The following is a 21,065-nucleotide window of genomic DNA, read 5'->3' on the forward strand; positions in this document are numbered from 1 at the left end:
TTTGTTGCTGCTTTTTTTTTTAAAAAGCAGGCCTGAAAATAGCAGGATTCTGGTTCAGTTCTTCCCCTTGCTGCGTTGTTTTTTCGCTCAGTTTGATAGAAGTAATCACATCTGTGGTGTGGATCTTGCATCTGAGTTATTGTCGGAACAGTTGGAGTGAAAACAAAGCAAAGTCTCCTACAATTTCTGTTACTTTCAATATGAAAAGGAGGAAAGAAGAAAGCAAAGGATTGGCTGACTCCCTTAAAGAGTAGCGACTTTGACTCCTGCTGCAACTTGACCGCCAAAAAAAACACTGAAGGACGATTGTCCAATCATTGTTTCTTTGTTTTTTTTAATATTGGGGCAATGTGGCGACAGCATGATTAACATAGAAATCCCTAAAGGCAGGGTTATCAGTCGAGGATGTCAGAAATGAAGTGAGCTGTCGAGAATGTGATTTCAAGGATGCAACAGCTTCTCTGGAGCAAATCCAAATGGTGAGGTCTCTCCTCCAGGCCATGTTTAGGCAGAGTAGCCAGGGTGATTAACATTCGGGGTCTGGGTGACTCATTCCTACTTCAGCCTGGACCCAGAGACGATTGCAAAGAGTCACACCACTCTGGTTGCACACACTCCATCCTGCAGCTCAGCAGTGCAGAGATGAAACCCTCTGTCTCCAGCTGTCTCGCACTTATCTGAATTACACATTTTATTTGAGGTAAACCTCATCTCTCTCTCGCTCTTAACCAATCAGATTTATCTATAAACAGTGGCGTTGGCCGTGTTAACAGATGGAGCTGTAATTACACTGCATTTGCAAGAGCTCCTCCTATGATGTAGTTGGCTGCACTACGTTCTTCATCTTCCTTTGGAGCAATTCACGTCCGTTTAGATGTGTGAGATTTTGTTATTTTTCATCCGCTTAGAGCTTTTTTATTATCTTTTAGAGCAGAGACGGAGTCTTCTAATGAATCCTTCAAATATGAGAATATGAAATGTTTCACAAGCAGGATCAAGCTCTTCTTTTTGTACCCAGAGAACGATATTGATCAGCTTTGTTCACTATACTGAGAACATTCTGATGTCAGGGATAAAATGTGCTAACGCAAAAAAAGCTGTCAGCTGTGACAAAGTCGTCACTTTTTCCTTTCAAAGAGCTAGAAAGGAGCGATTCCCTCTCGTCAAGTGACAATGAACTTATGGCTGAAAATGAGCAAAAATGCCAAAGAGGAAGGGTGAAACAACGGTACAGAAGAATCAGCTTCATTCACCCTGATTCCCTTTATATAAATGTGGGTTTCTGCGCAGAATATTGTTTTCTCTGATCATGTGAAAACTTCTTTTTTGACGCTCCTTTAAAATCTTCCTCAACAAGACAAATACTGTAAACCATCTGCTAATCTTTTCTTATTGCTCAAATCGGCTACCAAATTTTCATCAGCCTAATTGAGGAAACCCAAACTCATACTGCACTCACTCTGTTTCACGCGCAAGTAATTTGGTTTGGCCCTTTAATAGTTTAATAACCAGCTGTGGGTTTGCTTGAAAAGAGGATCCTGTAACAAAGTTAGACTGTCTGTCATAATGAAGAAACAATGGTTGCAAAAGAGAAATGGCAGGAAATGTGGCTTACTGTAAGTAATCAGTTCTCATTCAGAGAACATGATTCTGCGTCTCAGTGTGAGATATGCCCCTTCATGTTGTCCTCACAAGCGTGTATCCCAGTCCTGATTGACTGTTGATCATGATGGCCATGATACCATACACAAAGATGCATTATTTATAAATTTAGCCCGGCGTCAGAGATGTCTGAACCCCTGTGTATCATACTTCCATCTTCAAATGGTATGGAGCGGTGAATAGCACCAGATTGATTATTTATCGTGACAAGGTGTGTAACAATCAGTCCAATTGCTGAGTAAGAATATAAATTGCGTGGTGACAGCCGTGCGTAATGCTGCACAATGGATGCGCTGGCACTGCTGGAGGATCACGTAAATGGATCAGGATCAGGATGGTCAGGATGCTCTTTCCAGCGGGAATTAGCCGACAGGTATGTGTTTGATTAACAATAAATAATGTTACATGTTCTGCCTAAAGCCCCTTTGAGGTACGATATAATATCTAAATTCAGTCTTTAGGTCTGGGACATCACAGCTGTCACTGAGCATTATAATGCCAGCCATTTTGGACAGCATTATTAAAATGACCAGTCAATACATCTGGTTTCCTTACACTGTGGGTGAACAGGCCAACATTAAAAGGCAATTTGCAGCAATGGCAGGTTTCCCAAATGTAATCGGCGGTATTGGCTGCACTCACATTGCTATAAGGGCTCCGAGCAAAAATGAATTTGTCTGTGTGAACCGTAAACATTTGCATTCAATAAATGTACAAACGTAATTTATGCCTCAAACATGGTTCTGACAAATTTAGTGGCACGGTGGCCTGGTTCGACACATGTCTCATAAATCCTGACGCACAGCAGTGTAAGAAACAGGCTGCAGGTGGCGCTGCGCATGCTCAGCTGACTCATTTATATGCAAAAACAGTCATCAAGTACTTGGCATTGACCATTCATGGTAGAAAGTGGGCGTGTAGAGGGCGGGATATGAGGTGAATTCACCTGCGCAACCTTCCAGGTGGACTGTGATTTATAAAGAGAACATTGCGTGCAGGTGTGTGTGCACACTGTTTTATAAATCAGGATTTTTTTTGTGCGCACGCCATTTTCGGCTTTTGAGCGCACGTACACTTTTAGTATGAATCCTACGCACTCTTTTATAAATGAGGCCCCTGGACCTGCAGTTAGAAGCTTCATGTGGAGTGGTTGAGCCATCAATGATGGGTGATGTAGTTGATGGCAGGTACAGTAAGTGACCTTGCAACGGAGGTTAACTTGTGCCACATGGTTAGGTATCCTATTCAATTGCTTGTTGGCAGAGATGGCTAATCAGCCAATCACATGGCAGGAACTCAGTGCATATAGGCCTGTGGACATGGTCCAAATGGCTTGCTGAAGTTCAAAATGAGCATCAGATTGGGATATAAATGGTATTTAAGAGACTTTGAACGTGGCATGGTTGTTGGTGCAACACAGGTTGGTCTGAGTGTTTCAGTCACTGATGATTAACTGGGAATTTCTCTCACAAATATTTCTAGGCTTTGAAGAGAACAGTCCGAAATAGATAAAATATCCAGTGAGAGGCAGTTGTTTGGACTAAAAAAGCCTTGTTGATCTCAGAGGTCAGAGGAGAATGAGTTGTAAGATGATAGAAAAGCAAAAATTGGACTTTAGAGGACGTGAAAAATGTTGCATGGTCTGAAGAGTCCTGCTTTCAGCTGCAACATCCAGATGGTTGCATCGGAATTTGGCAAAAACAACATGAAAGCTTGGATCCAAGCTGCCATGTATCAACGGTTCTGGCTTTAGCTGGTTGGTGTAATGGTGTGGACAATATTGTCTTGGCCCACTTTGTGCCCCTTAGTATCAATAAGCATTTTTTTTTAAATGCCATAGCCTACCGGAGTATTGAGAAAGGAAAACCCACAACTGTCACTGAAATAGCTTGAAAATGACAAAAGTAATAGAAAACAATTTCCTGAACATTTACTAATGAAAATCCGACATTGCTTTTGAATTGTGGTTCAACAGAATCATATAAGAAAAAAAACCCAACAAACTAATGAAACTGAATTGCCTTGTACAAGAAATGATTGGATCTTGGATCAGAAGGCTCTTCAGGATAGTGCAGCATTTTGTTCCTAGTTAATCTCGGGTGTTTTTTCTTGGATTATCCTATTCGAGGACCCATGACCTGCAACTGAGACCAGGCTTTCAGACAATGAGCAGCAAAATATCGGCCCAGAATGCCTTGATAGTCTTGAGTCTTCCTTGTACCTGCACAGATTCAAGACCCCGCTGTACCGGATGCACCAAAGCAGGTCCAGATGGTAATCTAGCTGCCTCCTGTTTCATATTAGCTGCAGTCTTCTTTTCTTTAAATGCACAATTTTTGCATCTGTGAACATTAAGTGGATGTAAGTTGCCAAAAAGTTCCAGTTTTGTCTCATTTGTCCAAAGGATATTTTCCCACAAACTTTGTGGCTCGTCAATATGCATCATGACAAATTCCAGTTTGGCTTTTTATCTTCTTCTTTTTTTAATGATTTGCTCAAAACAAGTGAAACAAGTTCCCAACCCTATCCTGTTTGGCAGCTGCAGATATCTAATGCTGCTTTAACCAGTCAAGGCTGCACTTGCAGTCTTGAATAATGTTGATGATTATAAAGGAAAAGACGGTCATTTACTAGACTGAAGGACTGAGCTCTCACGGTTTTTATTTCCTCTTTCTATTAGCTCTTAAAGCTTAGATATAAATGTTTTCAAGAAATGGAGCAATTTAGGCCGTTGTTTTCAACACTGTAGAGGTTTTCGAACGTTTTATTGAGAGTGGCTTAACGGGAAAACAGACAAACAATTGGGACCTGGGAGGATTGGAAAGTATTTGGCAGCCAAATTCACCGACTGCAACTTCTCCATTTCTTCCATACGCATTTTTCTGTTCCTCGTTGCCTGAGCCAACATCATTCCGTTTTACCTAAAATGATGGGTTTTAATCATTAAGGTCCAACTTTGGATATAATTGCCTTTGAGTTTGTGTTAAGTGTTTTCTGTTATCTTTGCCACGTCTTTTAGGCACTTTTGTTCTTTAATTTTCCCCGACTGGCACTTTGCACATCTATGATAAGTGGAATATGAACACAGAGCATTCAAAAATGTTATTGTGGTGGCTTTTGTTTTGAAAAATGAGATAAAAACCACATGGGACTGACAGCTTTTTCTCTTTTTAGATCCCAGTTCTTTACTAATTCAGTGTGTCAGCACTACTTCAGGCCAACAGTTTTCCCACCAAGTTATTGCACTTGACTTTTTGTCACCCCAAGGCACAGAGAACCAGCAGCTTTCAACATGCTAATGTCACAGCTGGTTATACAGTAAACCCTTAGAATTTATGGCCTGTGGTGAGACAAGTTTACTCTTAATCAGCATCATTTAAAACTGCGTAACTGGACAACATTTCCTCATTTATGCTACGAGCATCTCATCCGCTCTGTTAATCCTTCCTCAGGAAACTGGTGTAATTTTATACATATTCTTTCATGTCTTCATGTCTGTAGGAGTGCAGTAAGCTCCTACAATGTCCTGTAGAGATGCTGAGGTTGTTCACAGTGCAGTCAAAGGTATTTGAGGACGAGCTTTCGCTATTGTGATAATTCAAGCAGCCTTTATGCGCTGCATTAAGTGGGAGGCTCAGGAGGTATTTGAGGGCACCGAAAAGTGGGACACGGCGGTGCCAGCCATTCCCCCACGTCAAGCTCCATCTTATTGTCACCCTCTGCATGCATACACAGCTTTACACTGCAAACAAGAGAGCACATTGTTAGCAATGTGCAAACAGACAGGTGGACCCAGAGATGCGCGTAAAGGACGATTCTCACAGGAGACGAGCCTTCAATTTCATTCGCTGCCAAATCCTGTCTGCACAGCATGCAGGCTGCCAAAACATTGTGAATTTTTATCCACCAACTATTTGTTTTTAGTTGACTCCCAGGATTTTTCGAGCGCTGGTCCTTCTGCTTTACAGGAAAGAATAGACGACACATTAAACAGACAGGAGCTGCTTATGTAAGAGATAGAGCTTTGCGCGCTGTTGTGTTATCTTATTGACCCAACCAGGAAAGCAACCCAGCAACCCACACTTGCACTTAGCGTACAGGCACACAGGCTGCAGCCCATACCAGCGCCTCAGATAAAGACTCCCATGGTGAAAGTGGAGACGCTGTTAAAGCGGTCATACATGATAAAGCGCACGGCGAACTCGTCCCTGCAGTTGCAGAGGGTGATATCCAGAGTGTTCCGCTGAAATGTGCTATCTTAAGTGCGCACAGGAACAGCAAATAGTGGCCCATAAACACCTCTGGCGGAAGTGAGTCCTAAAAAGGAGGAGAGATACGTCCTCCATGGGCCTCTTTGGAGAATCGAGAGGGAATGAGTCACGGGACGGAAGACAAGCAGCTAAGCCTTCCTCTGACCAAAGCAACTAGAGTGCTAGTGTTAGCCCTTAAAACCTAACCAGCTGTCAGCCCTGCTGTCTTTGGTGAAAAATGTCATCTTCTCCTGCCCGTCATAGTGAGAGATACTGTTAAAGCAACAGATACACAGGACTGTCTCAGAAAATTAGAATATTGTGATAGTCCTTTATTTTCTGTAATGCAAAAATGTCATAAATTCTGGATTCATTACAAATCAACTGAAATATTGCAAGCCTTTTATTATTTTAATATTGCTGATCATGGCTTACAGTTTAAGAAAACTCAAATATCCTATCTCAAAAAATTTGAATATTCTGGCAATCTTAATCTTAAACTGTAAACCATAATCAGCAATATTAAAATAATAAAAGGCTTGCAATATTTCAGTTGATTTGTAATGAATCCAGAATGTAAGAAATTTTAGTTTTTTTAATTGCATTACAGAAAATAAATTTATCACAATATTCTAATTTTCTGAGACAGTCCTGTATGTGTATGTGTACATACATATATATATATATATATAAATCCTCACATGTGGATGGTGGGGGAAGTACAGGTTAACACAGACAGTCTTTTCTGGAAGGACACAGGTGTGATAACCTGTTTTTCACCTCATAACTGTTGCCTCAAGAAGCCTCCTTTAGATATTATTATTATTATTATTATTAATATTAATATTATTAAAAATAATAATAATAATAATACGCAACAACACTTGAATGTACAAACAAAACAGAAAATGAGTTCACATAGAGTTGAATTATGATTTATTAGTGTATGAAAAGATGAACATCGGCTATCCTTTCTTTACACGAGTCTGTTCTTCCCCTCATCAGATTTGGAAACAAATTCATGGATAAAAATACCCCGTGATCATATAAAAATGGGCTGTGTATAAAGAGATGAATGGTGAGGGAGAGGGATATGATGTCTCAGAGGACCAGATACTTTTATGAAGATGGAACGCTGGAAATGGGCTTCAATTATTAATTAGCAAGAAGCAGAGGACGGGGCTGAAAAGAGAAATGAAGGATGAAATGCAGAAAGGTAGTTAAAGAAAAAAAGGGGAGCATCTTCAGCCTTGACAGAAAAGAAACTGTACTCAGACAGGGCAATATTGAGCTAAATGCTAATATTGGCACCATACAGAACCAGAACAACCATATTTTAGGATATTAAAATGTTAGTAGTTGTTAATTATCGTCTCAGAGAGGAAGCGCAAGAGCTCAACTGCACAGATGCAGAGAAAAAGTCATTTCAGTGCTACTTAAACTGCCCAACGGTGCGTCTCAATAAGTTTGGTACATGAAGGTTGGGGAAAAAAACTAGTACTTTCCAGATATGAAAACATCTCTGTATTTGTCTGAAACATCATCAGTCGCAGCAGAAGTAACATTGCATCTAATCAAGTGCAGCCAAAGTCCCTGGAAGTCTCTGGAGCCGTCCAGTGGAGACTTACAGAGACCTGAGACGTCAAGGTAGCCCAGACTTAAAGCTCAGCACGGATTTCTTTTGCTTCCAGACACAAATGCAGTTTTTTTTGTTTTTTTGTTTGAAGTTTATTTTGCCAGCTTGCAACAGACTCAGAATATTTTTTATGACTCGACATGTGCCAAAGCAGGAACCAACGCACAACATAAAACGTGTTACACTGGATATGGTAAATAATTCACAAGCCTAAATCGTGAGTACCTTGCCACTAGTCTGTCATGAAATCAGCAGCCAGCAGTGTTTTGATTTGATTTTCCTCCCAGTTTTCTGACACCTCCTCTGTTTCCGACATGATGCTCTTTTTGGACACTCGATTTCAGTTCATTTCAGTTTAATAATGATTTATCAATCCCTGAAGGGGAATTATGCACCGTACAATGTGTCATTGAGGGTTTGCAGTCACATTGTCAACGTCACACACGTTCACAACACAGTAACCATCTCTTTTGTTTCACACTCAACACTCTCTCAAGCGTATCACACAACAGGGGCTCTTGAGTCCTGACCTATACTTGCTTTGACATTTCAGGTACATTTAGTAGACCAGTTTGGTGCAAGCCATCCTCTAAAAGAAGTTCCATACAAACCTTCAGGAAAAACAAGCTGTAACAAGTTAGCCTGACTCTGCAGTTGTGTTTTTTCATGAGGTGAAGAGCCCAGATGATGGTGTGATATTCTATATTATGTACCGTATCCCAGAGTCAACTAAAAGGGAACATTAAGTCCTTAAGCAGCAATTAGCTTCATGCAGCTATCACACCTTGGGAGAGTCTCGGTCCCAAGTGACCTAGCGGGAAATAAAAAGACAGCGGGACTCACAGACATGCGCTCAGGGACAGATGATGTTCACTATTATTAGTTTGTGAACTTCACCCCAGCGTAGCGGCAAAGTGGCCTATCTCCCCAGCTTAATTGCATTTCCCGGCACAGTTGTGCTTCTATTCGTGGTTAATTTTTTTTTGTTTTGTGTGTGTGCAGGTGCCAGTCCTCTCAGTCTGTCCTCCATGTTCTGTCTTGCTGAACGCCACCAAGTCAGTAAAGAAGAATGTATAAGAATGTAGCCGTGAATGCAGCTTAGGCCTGTACACCAATTTTTTCCTTGCTTTTCTATTTCTGGGACAATAAGATGTGCTTCAGTTATTGCCTTGTTTTGCTTCACTTCCTTTTTCTCGTGGGAGGAGAGAGACTGAGCACTATAGTACCGCAGCACCTACACAGCATGGAAAGCCTCCTCCTCTCCCGAGCACTTAACTTCACTTATGGCTATTTTTCGTTGTCTAACTTCCAACAAGGGGGAATTATTTTTTTGGTTGTATCTAGCAAATATTTTTCTCACATCACCCCTAGCCTGAGGTCTTCGCAGTGAGATGCTGATGTCTTCCAGCTGACAGGGGCTAAAGCCTTTGGGGATGAGGCTGCCAGTGTTTTCCCAGGCGGCAGAACATATTGATGGCCATCTGCCTCTCTGTGTGCGGCGCCTTCACGCTGCGCAAGGCTGCCCATCCACTGTGCCCACAGGCTACGGCCGCTCGGCTCTCACAGGCCCAGCACCTCTCTATCATTTGGCCTCTTTGACATCTTAAGGCAGACAGGCACTTAGGTAGCATGTAAGGTAATATAAATTCAATAAAAGGTCAAGCACTGTATATTACTACATTTAGAATACAGTGAGTATGCACAAATCACTATGTATATTTAATGGGAAGATTCCTTAAGCATCAAATCAAGAATCACATTGGCCAAACAGGAAGGACGGAAAGTCCTGTCACCCTCAGAAATAATCTGTCTGTTGTCACTGTGCATGACTAAAACATTAAATGACAAACATTCCCTCAGGCAGCCTCCTAACAAGCAAAATCTAGCCTCTTAAATCTGTCGCTTCTAGGCATGTGCAGTGTTACGTAACAAAGCTACACTGTGAAATCCAGTGTAACATGAAACTACAGTATGTTCCCTTCTGCAGAATTTACACTCGTGCACGAATGACAGCTCTGTTGCAATGTAGAATGAAGTGAAACACATCCAAACACTTATATTCATTAAATAAGGCGAATGATTGACTTCTGCAGTGTCAGGATCCAGTGCCACACGGTTCAGTAGACGGGTTGATATAAGTAGGAAATGAATGAGTAAACGTCCGTATTCCTAACTGAGTCCATGCGGCAAATTTTGGAGCAGTCATCCAAACACTAAATAAGGAATCAACTTTTAGAAGAATGGCGCTCCATCGCTCCACAGAGACCCGTAGACTAGTAGAATCAATACGAAGGTGCATTGGATGTGTTCTGACAGCAGCGTGGCCCGATACCTCCCACGGAGCTCCGTCTCTGCTGTATTATGAACACTCGTCTGAGGTGTTGGGCAGGACTGAGAAAAATAGGAGTTTTGTAAAACTCTGGTGAGACTTTGCATGTTGTCGCGTTCCAAAAGCCTGTTTTTTTTTCTCATTAACAGGATCATAATTGAATTTTCAGGCAAATGCTTGGATTCATTTATCTCTCCTATTTATTATATAAGACAGCTCTGTGATGAAATCCACGTCCAAGGAGGAAGTCATTTGTCTCAAGACAATTAACTGGAAATATCCCATTAGAGGTTGTGTGGTCTGTTACAGGCTTACACATTTTAAAACCACACGATGGCAACAGCATTAGTACCAGATTCAGCACCAAAAGAGCCCAAAAGAGGTCCCGGTGCTGTTCCCAGGTGGGCTCTGCAAACTGGAGGTACCAATTAAACAGTGGCGTCAATTCAGTCCAAGCTAAGGTATGGCAAAGTTACAAGTCACAGAACTTAACTAGAGTATCAATCAACACGTCCAGCAAATACTCATCACAGAAGTCTGCTATGGAGCTTATCTGTGTGGTCAAAAAAATTTGGAACTTTTTCAAATGCAGTCTCGCTCACTGCAAAAACTCAAAATCTTACCAGGAATATTTGTCTTATTTCTAGTTAAAATGTCTCATTTTTAGTCAAAAAATCTCATTACACTTAAAACAAGAGTCATCACCAGAAAAATAACTTGTTATTTGACCATTTTCACCTGTTTCAAGTACATTTTCACTTGAAATAAGTAGAAAAATCTGCCAGTGGGACAAGATTTATCTTCTCATTACAAGCAAAAAAATCTTGTTCCACTGGCAGATTTTTCCACTTGTTTTAAGTGAAAATCTACTTGAAGCAGGTGAAAATGGTTGTTTTTGAGTCTTGTCTTAAATGTAATGAGATTTTTTTTGACTAAAAATTAGACATTTTAACTAGAAATAAGACAAATATTCTTGTTAAGATTTTGACTTTTTGCAGTGTATAATAACTAGTGAAATCGATCATGTTCTGATTTGCATTTGTAGTTATTCTATATGTATTAAGTAATAGAATAATCAATACAAATAGACACAGAGTAATTCCATAAATGTATTTAAAAAACAAACATTTACATTTTCCCTTGAAGCCAAAGTGTAGCGGCTGCCGTACCTTGCCATACCTAATTGACGCCCCTGCAATTAAAGAGTCTTCCAGCTTCATCAAGTCCTTAACTTCATATTGATACATTGTTAACTAACAGCCTAAAAAAAAGGGACACTTTACCGACTTGTTAGCTGCTTTTCATCCGTGGCTTGACACACTTCCTCACCCGTCGTTCTACTAATCTGTTTCCCTCCCTCTATGAGCAGACAGACACTAAGAGCACGATGAAACAGCAGATTTGGGACAGTGGGACAGGATCTGTCAACTACCGCTCCCTTTGACAAGATCCTCTGCAGCAGCAGTGGATTTTCTGCTTTAACTCTTTGTAAAAGACTTATCACAGCGGCAGTGAAATAACAAGTTGGGCAGCGGGTTGATTGGGTAGAAACAACCACCCTTTCTTTGGCTGTCCCTGATCCCGGCCCTGGAGATTCAGCTGCTTCTCCCGAACTGAAGATCCACGTAATTAGCTTCCAATATCGCTAACCCTCCCCCCAATCAAACCCCGCCACGGGGACGCGGTAATTACCCTTGACACCAAAAGGACCTCTCACTGTCCAAAATCTCCACAGAGGGGATTGGGAGCTTATTAAAAAATGGTGGGCCAGCCTAGCGGTGGGCACGTTGAGAGCTCTGCAGGACGCAGAAGAGACGGAGTGGAGCCTGTTTTAAGGTGGTTAAAAGGAAGATTCCTGACACCTGCCAGAGAGCCCCGTGTGGTACGTACACCGATACGGACCGCTGCGCTGTCAGGAGCCTGTATGCGGGTCGTTGCATCTCAGGAATATGTTTTCGCAGCCTATACTGTAGACTAGATACAGTAGCTAGGGTTGCCACCTTTCAGAAATAGAAATAAGGGACGCCCTGATTTCAGCAGCGCAGGAGCCAAAAAAAAAAGCCCCAAAACTTCTAAACTGAATAAAAATTTGTTTATTTTATATGAAAAAACGAAATGCTTTAATTTAAAGTTTAAAGTGCTTTAATAGCATTGAACTTGCATGACTGTACAGACAGACAACCATACTAGCAGCTGAAATATCCTCCTATGCTCTGTCCACATCAGCCAAGGTGTAATATAGCCTACAGGTGAAGAATATGGTGTAAAAGTTAATTTATTTCAATAATTCAACTAGAATATGCTGTAAAAGTTCATTTATTTCAATAATTCAACTAGAATATGGTGTAAAAGTTAATTTATTTCAATAATTCAACTAGAATATGGTGTAAAAGTTAATTTATTTCAATAATTCAACTAGAATATGGTGTAAAAGTTAACTTGTTTCAATAATTCAACTAGAATATGGTGTAAAAGTTAATTTATTTCAATAATTCAACTAGAATATGGTGTAAAAGTTAACTTGTTTCAATAATTCAACTAGAATATGGTGTAAAAGTTAATTTATTTCAATAATTCAACTAGAATATGGTGTAAAAGTTAATTTATTTCAATAATTCAACTAGAATATGGTGTAAAGGTTCATTTATTTCAATAATTCAACTAGAATATGGTGTAAAAGTTAATGAAAATACGGTACAAATCGTGTCCCGTATTAGTTCAATACAGGACGCAACATTTCTTTCTCAAATAAAGGACAATTCCGTATTTTACGGGACGGGTGGCGACCCTAACAGTAGCACACACAAAGAGTCAGCCTTGCCTTTCTGTAGACGATCATATTGGGGGAGTCCTCCTCTGGATCCGTCGTCCCAATTCCTCCTTGGTCTTTGGACCCCTCTGCCATTTTCGCTAAGTCCTGTTGAAATAAAGATATACGATATTAACATGAGCACAAACCCTCTTGCGGACAGAAAGAAGCTAAAATGAAAGCGTAATAAGCGTTAAACAGCATAGTTCCCTCTCGTATCGTTACTATGTTGCTGTCTCAGAATGGAGACGTATGTCCCAAAGCTCTGGGCTATTTAGGAATATCTGGAAAGAAAGAGTGAAAGAGACAGCTTCAACAGCCTTAAGAGTATTAATATATGCTTGAATATTTCTATAACAAGCTAAGGGTAATGGGTAGCGCTGAACTCAATCACACTTGAAGTCGTTCAAAAATATCCACACACATATCACTGCAGACGTTGGTATATAATTAACTGTATTACATTTAATTTAATAGAAAATTAGGGCTACTTTAGTTCATCTGATATGAAATATAAAAGAGAGGAACCTCTGCAGCGGAGTGCCGGCACAGAACAATCAGTAATTATGTAAAACGCCTAAAACACACAGCGACTACGTTCTGGATGAGTCATCCTTCCTAACTCAAAAATGATATTTATAAAATGACGGCCTAACCCTCACCGAGGTGATTCTTATTGTTTAAACACGGTAAGTGATGCCCACTATCTTTCATGTTCCTTTTCATATTTTTATTCCAAGCATTATTAGGCATTGCCTCCATTTACTGTAATCATATGATTGTTACTCTGACCTGACTGCTCCCCCCTCATCACATCCTCCCATGCTTCGCGCTGTTAACGGATTTATTCACAGCCTCACAACAGTCCCCGCCACTTTCTCTGGGCTGTCACGCACACATCCTCTAAGGAGAATTAATTCTACTTAACTCAGGATTTTCATAACCTGCACTGGTGACTGGGCTTCACCGAGCCCCCTTCGCTCAATTTACCCTTTGCCACTTGAAGCTAAAGTGTGCGTCAGATGGATTAAACCTCACGTTTACCCGTAAATCATGAGGTGGAATGGGGGTAAAGTGGTAAAGGAGAGGCTGCTTAATGAGTCTCACAAAAGTAACAAAAAACTCTACTGTTCAATCTAACACTTTTTACTGCCTTTTGAAGGGAGAAGGAAAAAAAACACACAGCATTTTCATGACACGTGCGCACAAGAAGAAACAGTAGCCACATTTACACAGCCAGTTTGTTCCACCTCTGTAGCACCCGTATCTCACCCCACTGATCTGTGGGAATGGTGTAACGGGGAAAACATTTCATCCTGCAACTTTGTCAACTTGGAAAGTAGTAACAGCGCCATAAATGGGGTTAAGTGAGTGTTGCGTTATCAGGAAAAGTGAAACAAGGAGCAAAGACGGCTGCAAACTCCAGAGACCACGAAGTTTGTCACCTGAGTTGGGGAACCAGCTACTCGGTTGAGCATCGTCTTTCAATTCAGCACAAACTGAGTGAAGCAATCAGAGACCAGAGACACTAGGGACTTGTTCCTGACTGTAAAGTACAGGAAAAGGATCATCTTTACATTTTGAAACGCAGTAATGTTTGTGAATGCACAGCTGGAGAGTGGATGTGGAACAGAAAAGGATCACCGGTATATTTTTATCATGAAACTGGCTCGTAAAAACCTCCCTACAGTAACTAACTGTTCACTCACAAATACGTTTTGGAATACGTCTTGTCCCCGGCGTTGCTCGCATTGACGCCGATCCTTGCCAGACTGGATTGTGCCTACGTTGCATCACTTTGGAGAAGTTCCAAGCGTCGACACAAGCATCCGCCAGTTAAATTATGGCTACACAGCCCAGTGCTCGCCGGTGAAATGTCGGGTGGGGCTGTGTCAAAGCATCTGGCTGTCTTGTGTTTTCAGCAGGTAGACATTTGAGCGGTTGCTTATTGGTATGCCAAAAGGGTCAGGTAGGTGGAAAGAAGCGCCAGAAACATCCGCCATCAAATGTTTGCACAACGCTCCTCTGAGTGCACGTTCACTAACGCTGGTTTTAAAAGATTTAAGACGGTTGTGACTGCATAATATTGCAGGATAACAAGAAGGGAAAGCTGAAATTGTTCAAATTTGTGTGTCACAAGGATAAAGATCAGACATCTAAGGTAGTGGAACCCTTGCAATGATTACAGAGTCTTATGGAGCATGGGTGATGTGTAGGAGTGAATAAATAATCGTTTTGTCTTTGCCTCGCTGTCTGTTATTGCCACAGCAAGTGCAGAAAGCAACACTCCTTGCTAGCTGACAGGTCTGTGCTGTTTAGTGTGTGACCACATTACACAGCTTGTCTTTGCATTCGCATCAAGGGCCTAATTAAAATAAAAACGGTATGCCAGAAAGTCCTCTGGGGACGGAAAGCGATGGTTTTTAGAGAACAACTTCCTCCGAATTCAGCTGCTCGAGCATGCAGATGAAAGTCCACGGGAGGCCTGTCTGAGACGTCGGAGCTGGAGTCAAGGTGAAACTAATAAAGCAGAGTTACAGGTACAGATTGGAAGTGAAAATGTGTTTGTCAAATGCAAGCAAGACAGTAAACGCCAGTTTATGAGACGACAAACACAAAAGGACATTGCACACATTCACGTGGCAGAACCCCAAGCAAAAAACTCAAATAAACATCCAGTTATCCCCAAAACACAAGTTCACACAAAACACGAATACGGTGCTCCAAATACGCCCAGACACATATTGACAATTGAGTCCCTAAAGCCCTGTTGGCTCTCAGCAGGTGAGCAGCAATCCAACATCTGTGGCACCTAACAGTTGCCATAACTGAAGCACTTATTACCTTAAAAGCAAAAATAACACCCGGTCCACTCTGCTGCCCTGGTTGGCTCCCCCCCTTAGCAACAAGCAGCAGGCAGCTTCATGGTGTAATTGGCAGAGGGGAAGAGAATTGGATGAAGAAGAAAGGGGGACGAAATCAGTGAAGCAGAGAGAGAAATATATGGAGAGGAAGAATCTGGCTGGTCACTGCAGTATTCCTCTCGTCCTCCTCCTCCTCCTCCTTCTCGTCTTCTCTCTTCAGCAGTCCGGCAGCTGAGGAGATCCTCACATGTGTGCACCTCGTTCATCCCTCCTGTCCCTCTGTCTGCATGAGACCGACACCGAGCGAAAGGACTGGAGAGAGTGAGAGGGAGAGGGAGAGGGGGGGAGAGAGAGAGAGATAGAGGGAGGGAGATGCTGTGTATTAGAGAGGGGAAGATCAAGTTGAAAAAGGGGGAGGGATGAAGGAATTAGAGAGACTATAAAGAGGGAGGAGAAAGACAGGCAGAGAGAGAGTGAGCGTGAGTGAAACAGAGCGGTGGATGCAGAGCAGAGAAAGGAGGACAGAGAGATGAACACTGCAGCAGCGCCCACTGATGCTGAAAATAATAAACGTTTCATTAAGCCGATATTGAAACGCTAAGATCAAAACAAGTTACAGAGCGCACGCAGATGGAGTCGATGAATAGATTTTTTTATAAGATCTCTGCGCTGCTTTGCAGCCTTGTTATTTTTCAGTTTCCATTCACAGTCTAAGTGTGGTATTCTTCCCGTCGCTGGCTTTCTGAGGCAGCCAGACTTTTACTCACAACAAATACCATTTTTGCCCTTGAGAATCACAATCATGCATTTGTGTATCCGTCTCCAGCTATTCCCCTCTTGCCTGTCCTCCTCCTTCTCTTCATGGAAGCTGGAGAATCATTCAAGCTTAAATGGCAACCCGAACGAATGAAGCTTTTTTCCCCCCCCCCCTGTAATAAATGAGATCCCAGAATACCCTAAAGGAGGATATGGCAGAAATACATTGGCATGGCCAATTTGTGAATGCACGCATGGAGAGAGAGCATGCACAGTCACACGTGTGCAGATGTTAGTGTTGACAGAACCAGTTCAGTTATCAAAGAAACCTTGTAGCCTGCTTCTCTTCATGTATCTGTTTGCTGTCCTGGCTCTGTGACGCCCCATCTTTATAGCGTTTGAAAGCATTGACACACTTTAAATGCTCCTCACGAACAGATAAGAGCTTGCATGCAGCTTTAATCACCTCTGACACATAACAAGCTTACTTCTCATCATTAAAAGTGAGCCCCCCCCACCACCACCACCCCCAACCCCAGTATGAGTGTCTTTAGGAAAAAAAGCAGGCTGAAATTGTAAACAAGACGAAAGTGCTGCTTTCTGTTCTCAAAACTGCACCTTGAATTGCCTTGTTTGATAAAATGTGATAATCAGATAAACTTGCCATGTTTTGCTTTGCCTCAGTAAAATTGGTAACCAAGGGAAACTAAGGTCAGACTTTTTAGAGTGTGAAAGCATTTGTCAGCCCACACAGAAGCGAGCAGGACTGTATATCGCACCCCTCCCATCCCCGAACATCAATAGAGATCTGCTGTCACAGTTGTACGCGCAGTGTAAATATAGCAGGATGACTGAAGCAACACAGGACTCACACCACCCTGATCTGCAACCCGCGTACCTGCAGACAGACAGGTAGACAGGCAGACAGACAGGGACGTCTCTAATCTGCTTTAAGGGGGCCAGTAATGCTATAATCTGCATTAAAACTAAATTATTGAACAGCCTGTTCACAGTCATACACTGCCAGAGAGTAACACAACAGGCCGCACAGATACCAGAGAGCCAAAGACTTTTACTATTTGAATAACTTTTTTTTTATCTGCTTGAAAGCGACATTTAGATGCGCATATATTTATGGCTTTATCATACTGGAAGAAAGTCCATTGTAAAAAAAACCACATTCACAATCCAGTTTTTTTTTTTTACTAGAAAACAAACAAGACAAACAGTCAGACGAAACAGTACAGAACAACAAAGTCAATGTTTTTGCACAGATTTCGATCAGGTGTATGCAGTACTGGAGTTGAGGGGGGATGAGGGGGGATGGCAACCCCCCTGAAATAAAACGGTCAAAATCATCCCCCCTGTAAAACTGCCATCCCCCCTTTCCATCCATTATCATTTCAACAATGAATGTGGTTTTACTGCTATTTCAACATTTAGAGTCATCACCAGAAAAATAACTTATTTTCACCTGTTTCAAGTTCATTTTCACTTGAAATAAGTAGAAAAATCTGCCAGTGGGATTTTTCTTCTTATTACCGTTACAAGCAAAAAATTCTTGTTCCACTGGCAGATTTTTCTACTTATTTCAAGTGATAATCTACTTGAAACAGGTGAAAATTGTTGTTTTTTCCAGTGATGAGTCTTGTTTTAAGTGTAATGAGATTTTTTTACTAAAATGAGACATTTTAACTACAAATAAGACAAATATTCTTGTTAAGATTTTGAGTTTTTGCAGTTATCCATTTTACTTATCCTGTGAAGGACAGAGTCATATTGATAAGTTCAGAAAACTGTTTTTTATTGTTGTGTTTTGATGTATTTGATGTAAGCCCAGTGGATATTTAAAGCTTACAGAAGGCTGCATTTAACTGCTGCTATGTCATTCCTGCAGTATTTCTGCAGGTGTTTTGGTCAGTGTTATTATTTGTAATATATTATATTATTTGTAATCAGCACAAATTATCTGTCCCCATATGATAAAATCCACCATCCCCCCTGATTTTTTTTTTTACAACTCGAGTACTGGGTGTATGCATGTATGAGTGCGCTTATGTATGTAGGCCCTATGCATGTGTGGTGTGTGTGGGTATGATGGTGTTCTACAATGATGTTTTTTTACGGAGAGGAATGCAGCCAAAAATAAATAAGTAAGTAAATAAATAAGGTTTACAAGGAGGAGTCATTAATGCAGGAAGAAATGAGAGTGAAAGGGATGGGGCTTTTAATAAAAGCTTTTAATAAAAACTTTTGAAATTATTTCTTAAGTCTGTTATCCTTAAAACTATTAAGTCACAGGAATTAAAGTCTTAATACTTTAGTGATACCCAAGTATTTCTTGTGCTTTGTATCTTTTCAAGTCAAAACTTTAATTTGGCCTCCTGATCTTTTTTTTAAAACACTAACTAGTAAATATCAAAGAAGCTTAGGTCATTAAAATGTTTGTTTGGGTAGTACACAGGAAAATGTTTACAGTGGCCTTAAAAGAAAATAGAAGTACATTAATTTAAAACCCTAGAAAAACTGAAGCGTCAACATATCGTTTAATTGATCCGGATGGACATGGAGACGGCCTGGGCCATAAACCTGCAGGGCATCACAGTCCCCGGATCCATAATAAACTACGTCTTTATGCTGACATCTTTCTGGGCCTCCTCGTATATTGATCCAAGCCATCCAATCTCACCGCTGTCGGGGCAAATGCCTCGTGAAATCATGCCGTAGTGGAAGAACGCAGCAGCTGGCACCCACCGCCCCACAGGTACGTCGAATAACTCAAGCAGTAAAAGATGTCTCTGGCAAGGCGTGTTTCCAAACCCTAATAAGCCAACAAGTAACTGACCCAGAATACCACTCATCCAGACAAAGTGTAATTCAACAAAATATCTTTAATGGATATAAACATATTTTACACGTCACAGCTCAATGGAAATATAATCACGTGGTATCACACATGTTGAGAATGAGGGCAAAGGGGCAATCTGCTCTGTCAGGGACCGGGGCCGCTGTGTCCAAGTTCAGCTTGTTGTCTCTGCCTTTTGACCTTTTAAAAGACTCCTTTTACTCTCTGCCAGCCACTGAAGCAAAAATACATAAAAAAAAAACAACAGTAGAAAATAATAATGAAGGTGCAAATCTTGATGCATATTAAATTCTCTATATACACAGTTGCACAGTGTCAGAGTACAAAAGGAAGCTGTTGCAGTACGCGGCTTAAATAAGGGCTTTGTTTGATATTGTACAGGCCAAATCATGTTATGCTTTGGAGCAGATTCGTATGCTACAGAAAACTGGAATTTAGGAGATTTACACAACAAAATCTCACTATGTAAATACCAGTTTCATCTACAGTGAAATGTCAGGACCCGATTGAGACCATTCATCATGCTATTGAATGAGAAAAGGGGGAACTCCATGTAGTTACATTTGGTGAACACAAGGTGGCAATGTCAATCAATCCACTGCAGCAAGCAAGGCAACAAAATATAAGTTAGAGGAAAAGAAGAATTAGTATTTCACCATCACTCTGACTTTTGAGTCTCAAAAGAAACTGCCCACAACAGGCACATATATACACACACATTTTATATATATATATATATATATATATATATATATATATATATATATATATATATATCCAACTGCAAATTGGCCATCATCTTTGCCATAAATACTTTTATTTTCATATCACAGGAGGGCATGAGAAAAATAAATGTTTACATCACATATTCAAAATAATCAGAATTATTATTTTATATTTTTATGGTACCCACTGTGAGTTTATATAATATATATTCTTTTCGTGTGACCAGTAGTCTTAGTTCAACTTGCAACGACCCTTAAAACACCTTCATAATCTCATACACACAGACAGGTACCTCACCTTACAGTGTTTACAGTGTGTGCTATGTCAAGGATCTGTCTGCCGCCTCTACCTACCCACACTACCATCAAAACAAAAAAAAGAAGAAGAAATGTTCCATCATTGTAGCTTATTTTTTGTTAGTAATACAAAAATAGTGAGTTTTGTCATCTCTGGATTGGGAGAACTGAAGAACGTCTAAACATCAACAAATTTACAACATTTAACTCTAAGAATGCGTCAACCTTTATCAGAGCAACATGGGGCTATAATCCCCAACTCTTGCATGGGATGAGGGAGTTTTAAGCTTCTTTTTTTTCATTAGAAGTTGGTTCATTTGTAATAAGGTTAGCTGAGGACCTGAATGGGGACAGGAAATTTGAATCCCTTCAGGTTAGTTCAGAGATCTTGCTCTCTCTGGCATGCAGGGCCACGGTCCATTAGGTTGGAAACAAAGCATGACATATTTTTTGTCCTCCTTAGGAAAGGAGTGCATGCTGATAAAAAAAATGACACACAGCTACACCACTGCTCGCTTTTCTTTCTAAATACGCTGTCTTTTATGACGATTATTCCACAGATCCACAAGGCTGAAGAAGGATGGGCACGTATATCCATGTTGGCACTGGTTTGCAGAGCGATTTTGTAAGAACGTCTGTTGAATTAATAGCACTGAAAGTTGAAATCTGCTCGAGTAGTGGTTAAAACACCCAAGGCGGAGCAGCCTGGCGTCTGTGTGCATCAGTTCATGTCAATGGTGTTGAAGACCCACTCTGTGAATTTCTTGAGCTTGGCTGAAGCGCTGTAGGACTCCTCCAGGAGACGCTGGTTGTCCTCTCGCAGGCTGTGGATCTGCGCCTGCAGCGACGCCTTGGCATCTTTCTCCTGAAG

The 21,065-nt window shown here is 41.0% G+C and overlaps 2 protein-coding genes across 6 annotated transcripts in view; both read right to left on the bottom strand.

Annotated features, from left to right (window-relative positions):
• Positions 1-15,854, bottom strand: part of LOC133462859 (regulator of G-protein signaling 6-like) — a 53,868-nt gene extending 38,014 nt beyond the window's left edge. For both annotated transcript variants that reach the window (XM_061744315.1, XM_061744313.1), the window contains exons 1-2: positions 15,531-15,854; positions 12,699-12,794 (exon numbers count right to left, since the gene is read on the bottom strand). In XM_061744315.1, coding sequence (XP_061600299.1) covers positions 12,699-12,782 — 84 coding nt within the window. In that variant the 5' untranslated portion in view covers positions 12,783-12,794; positions 15,531-15,854. The remainder of the gene's footprint in view (positions 1-12,698; positions 12,795-15,530) is intronic.
• A 3,350-nt stretch (positions 15,855-19,204) lies between these two features.
• LOC133461866 (signal-induced proliferation-associated 1-like protein 1) overlaps positions 19,205-21,065 on the bottom strand; it is a 61,000-nt gene continuing 59,139 nt past the window's right edge. For all 4 annotated transcript variants that reach the window (XM_061742823.1, XM_061742826.1, XM_061742824.1 and 1 more), the window contains exon 21: positions 19,205-21,059. In XM_061742823.1, the coding sequence (XP_061598807.1) occupies positions 20,916-21,059 (144 nt within the window). In that variant the 3' untranslated portion in view covers positions 19,205-20,915. The remainder of the gene's footprint in view (positions 21,060-21,065) is intronic.

This window comes from Cololabis saira, chromosome 16, assembly GCF_033807715.1.
Source record: "Cololabis saira isolate AMF1-May2022 chromosome 16, fColSai1.1, whole genome shotgun sequence".
Lineage (NCBI taxonomy): Eukaryota > Metazoa > Chordata > Actinopteri > Beloniformes > Belonidae > Cololabis > Cololabis saira.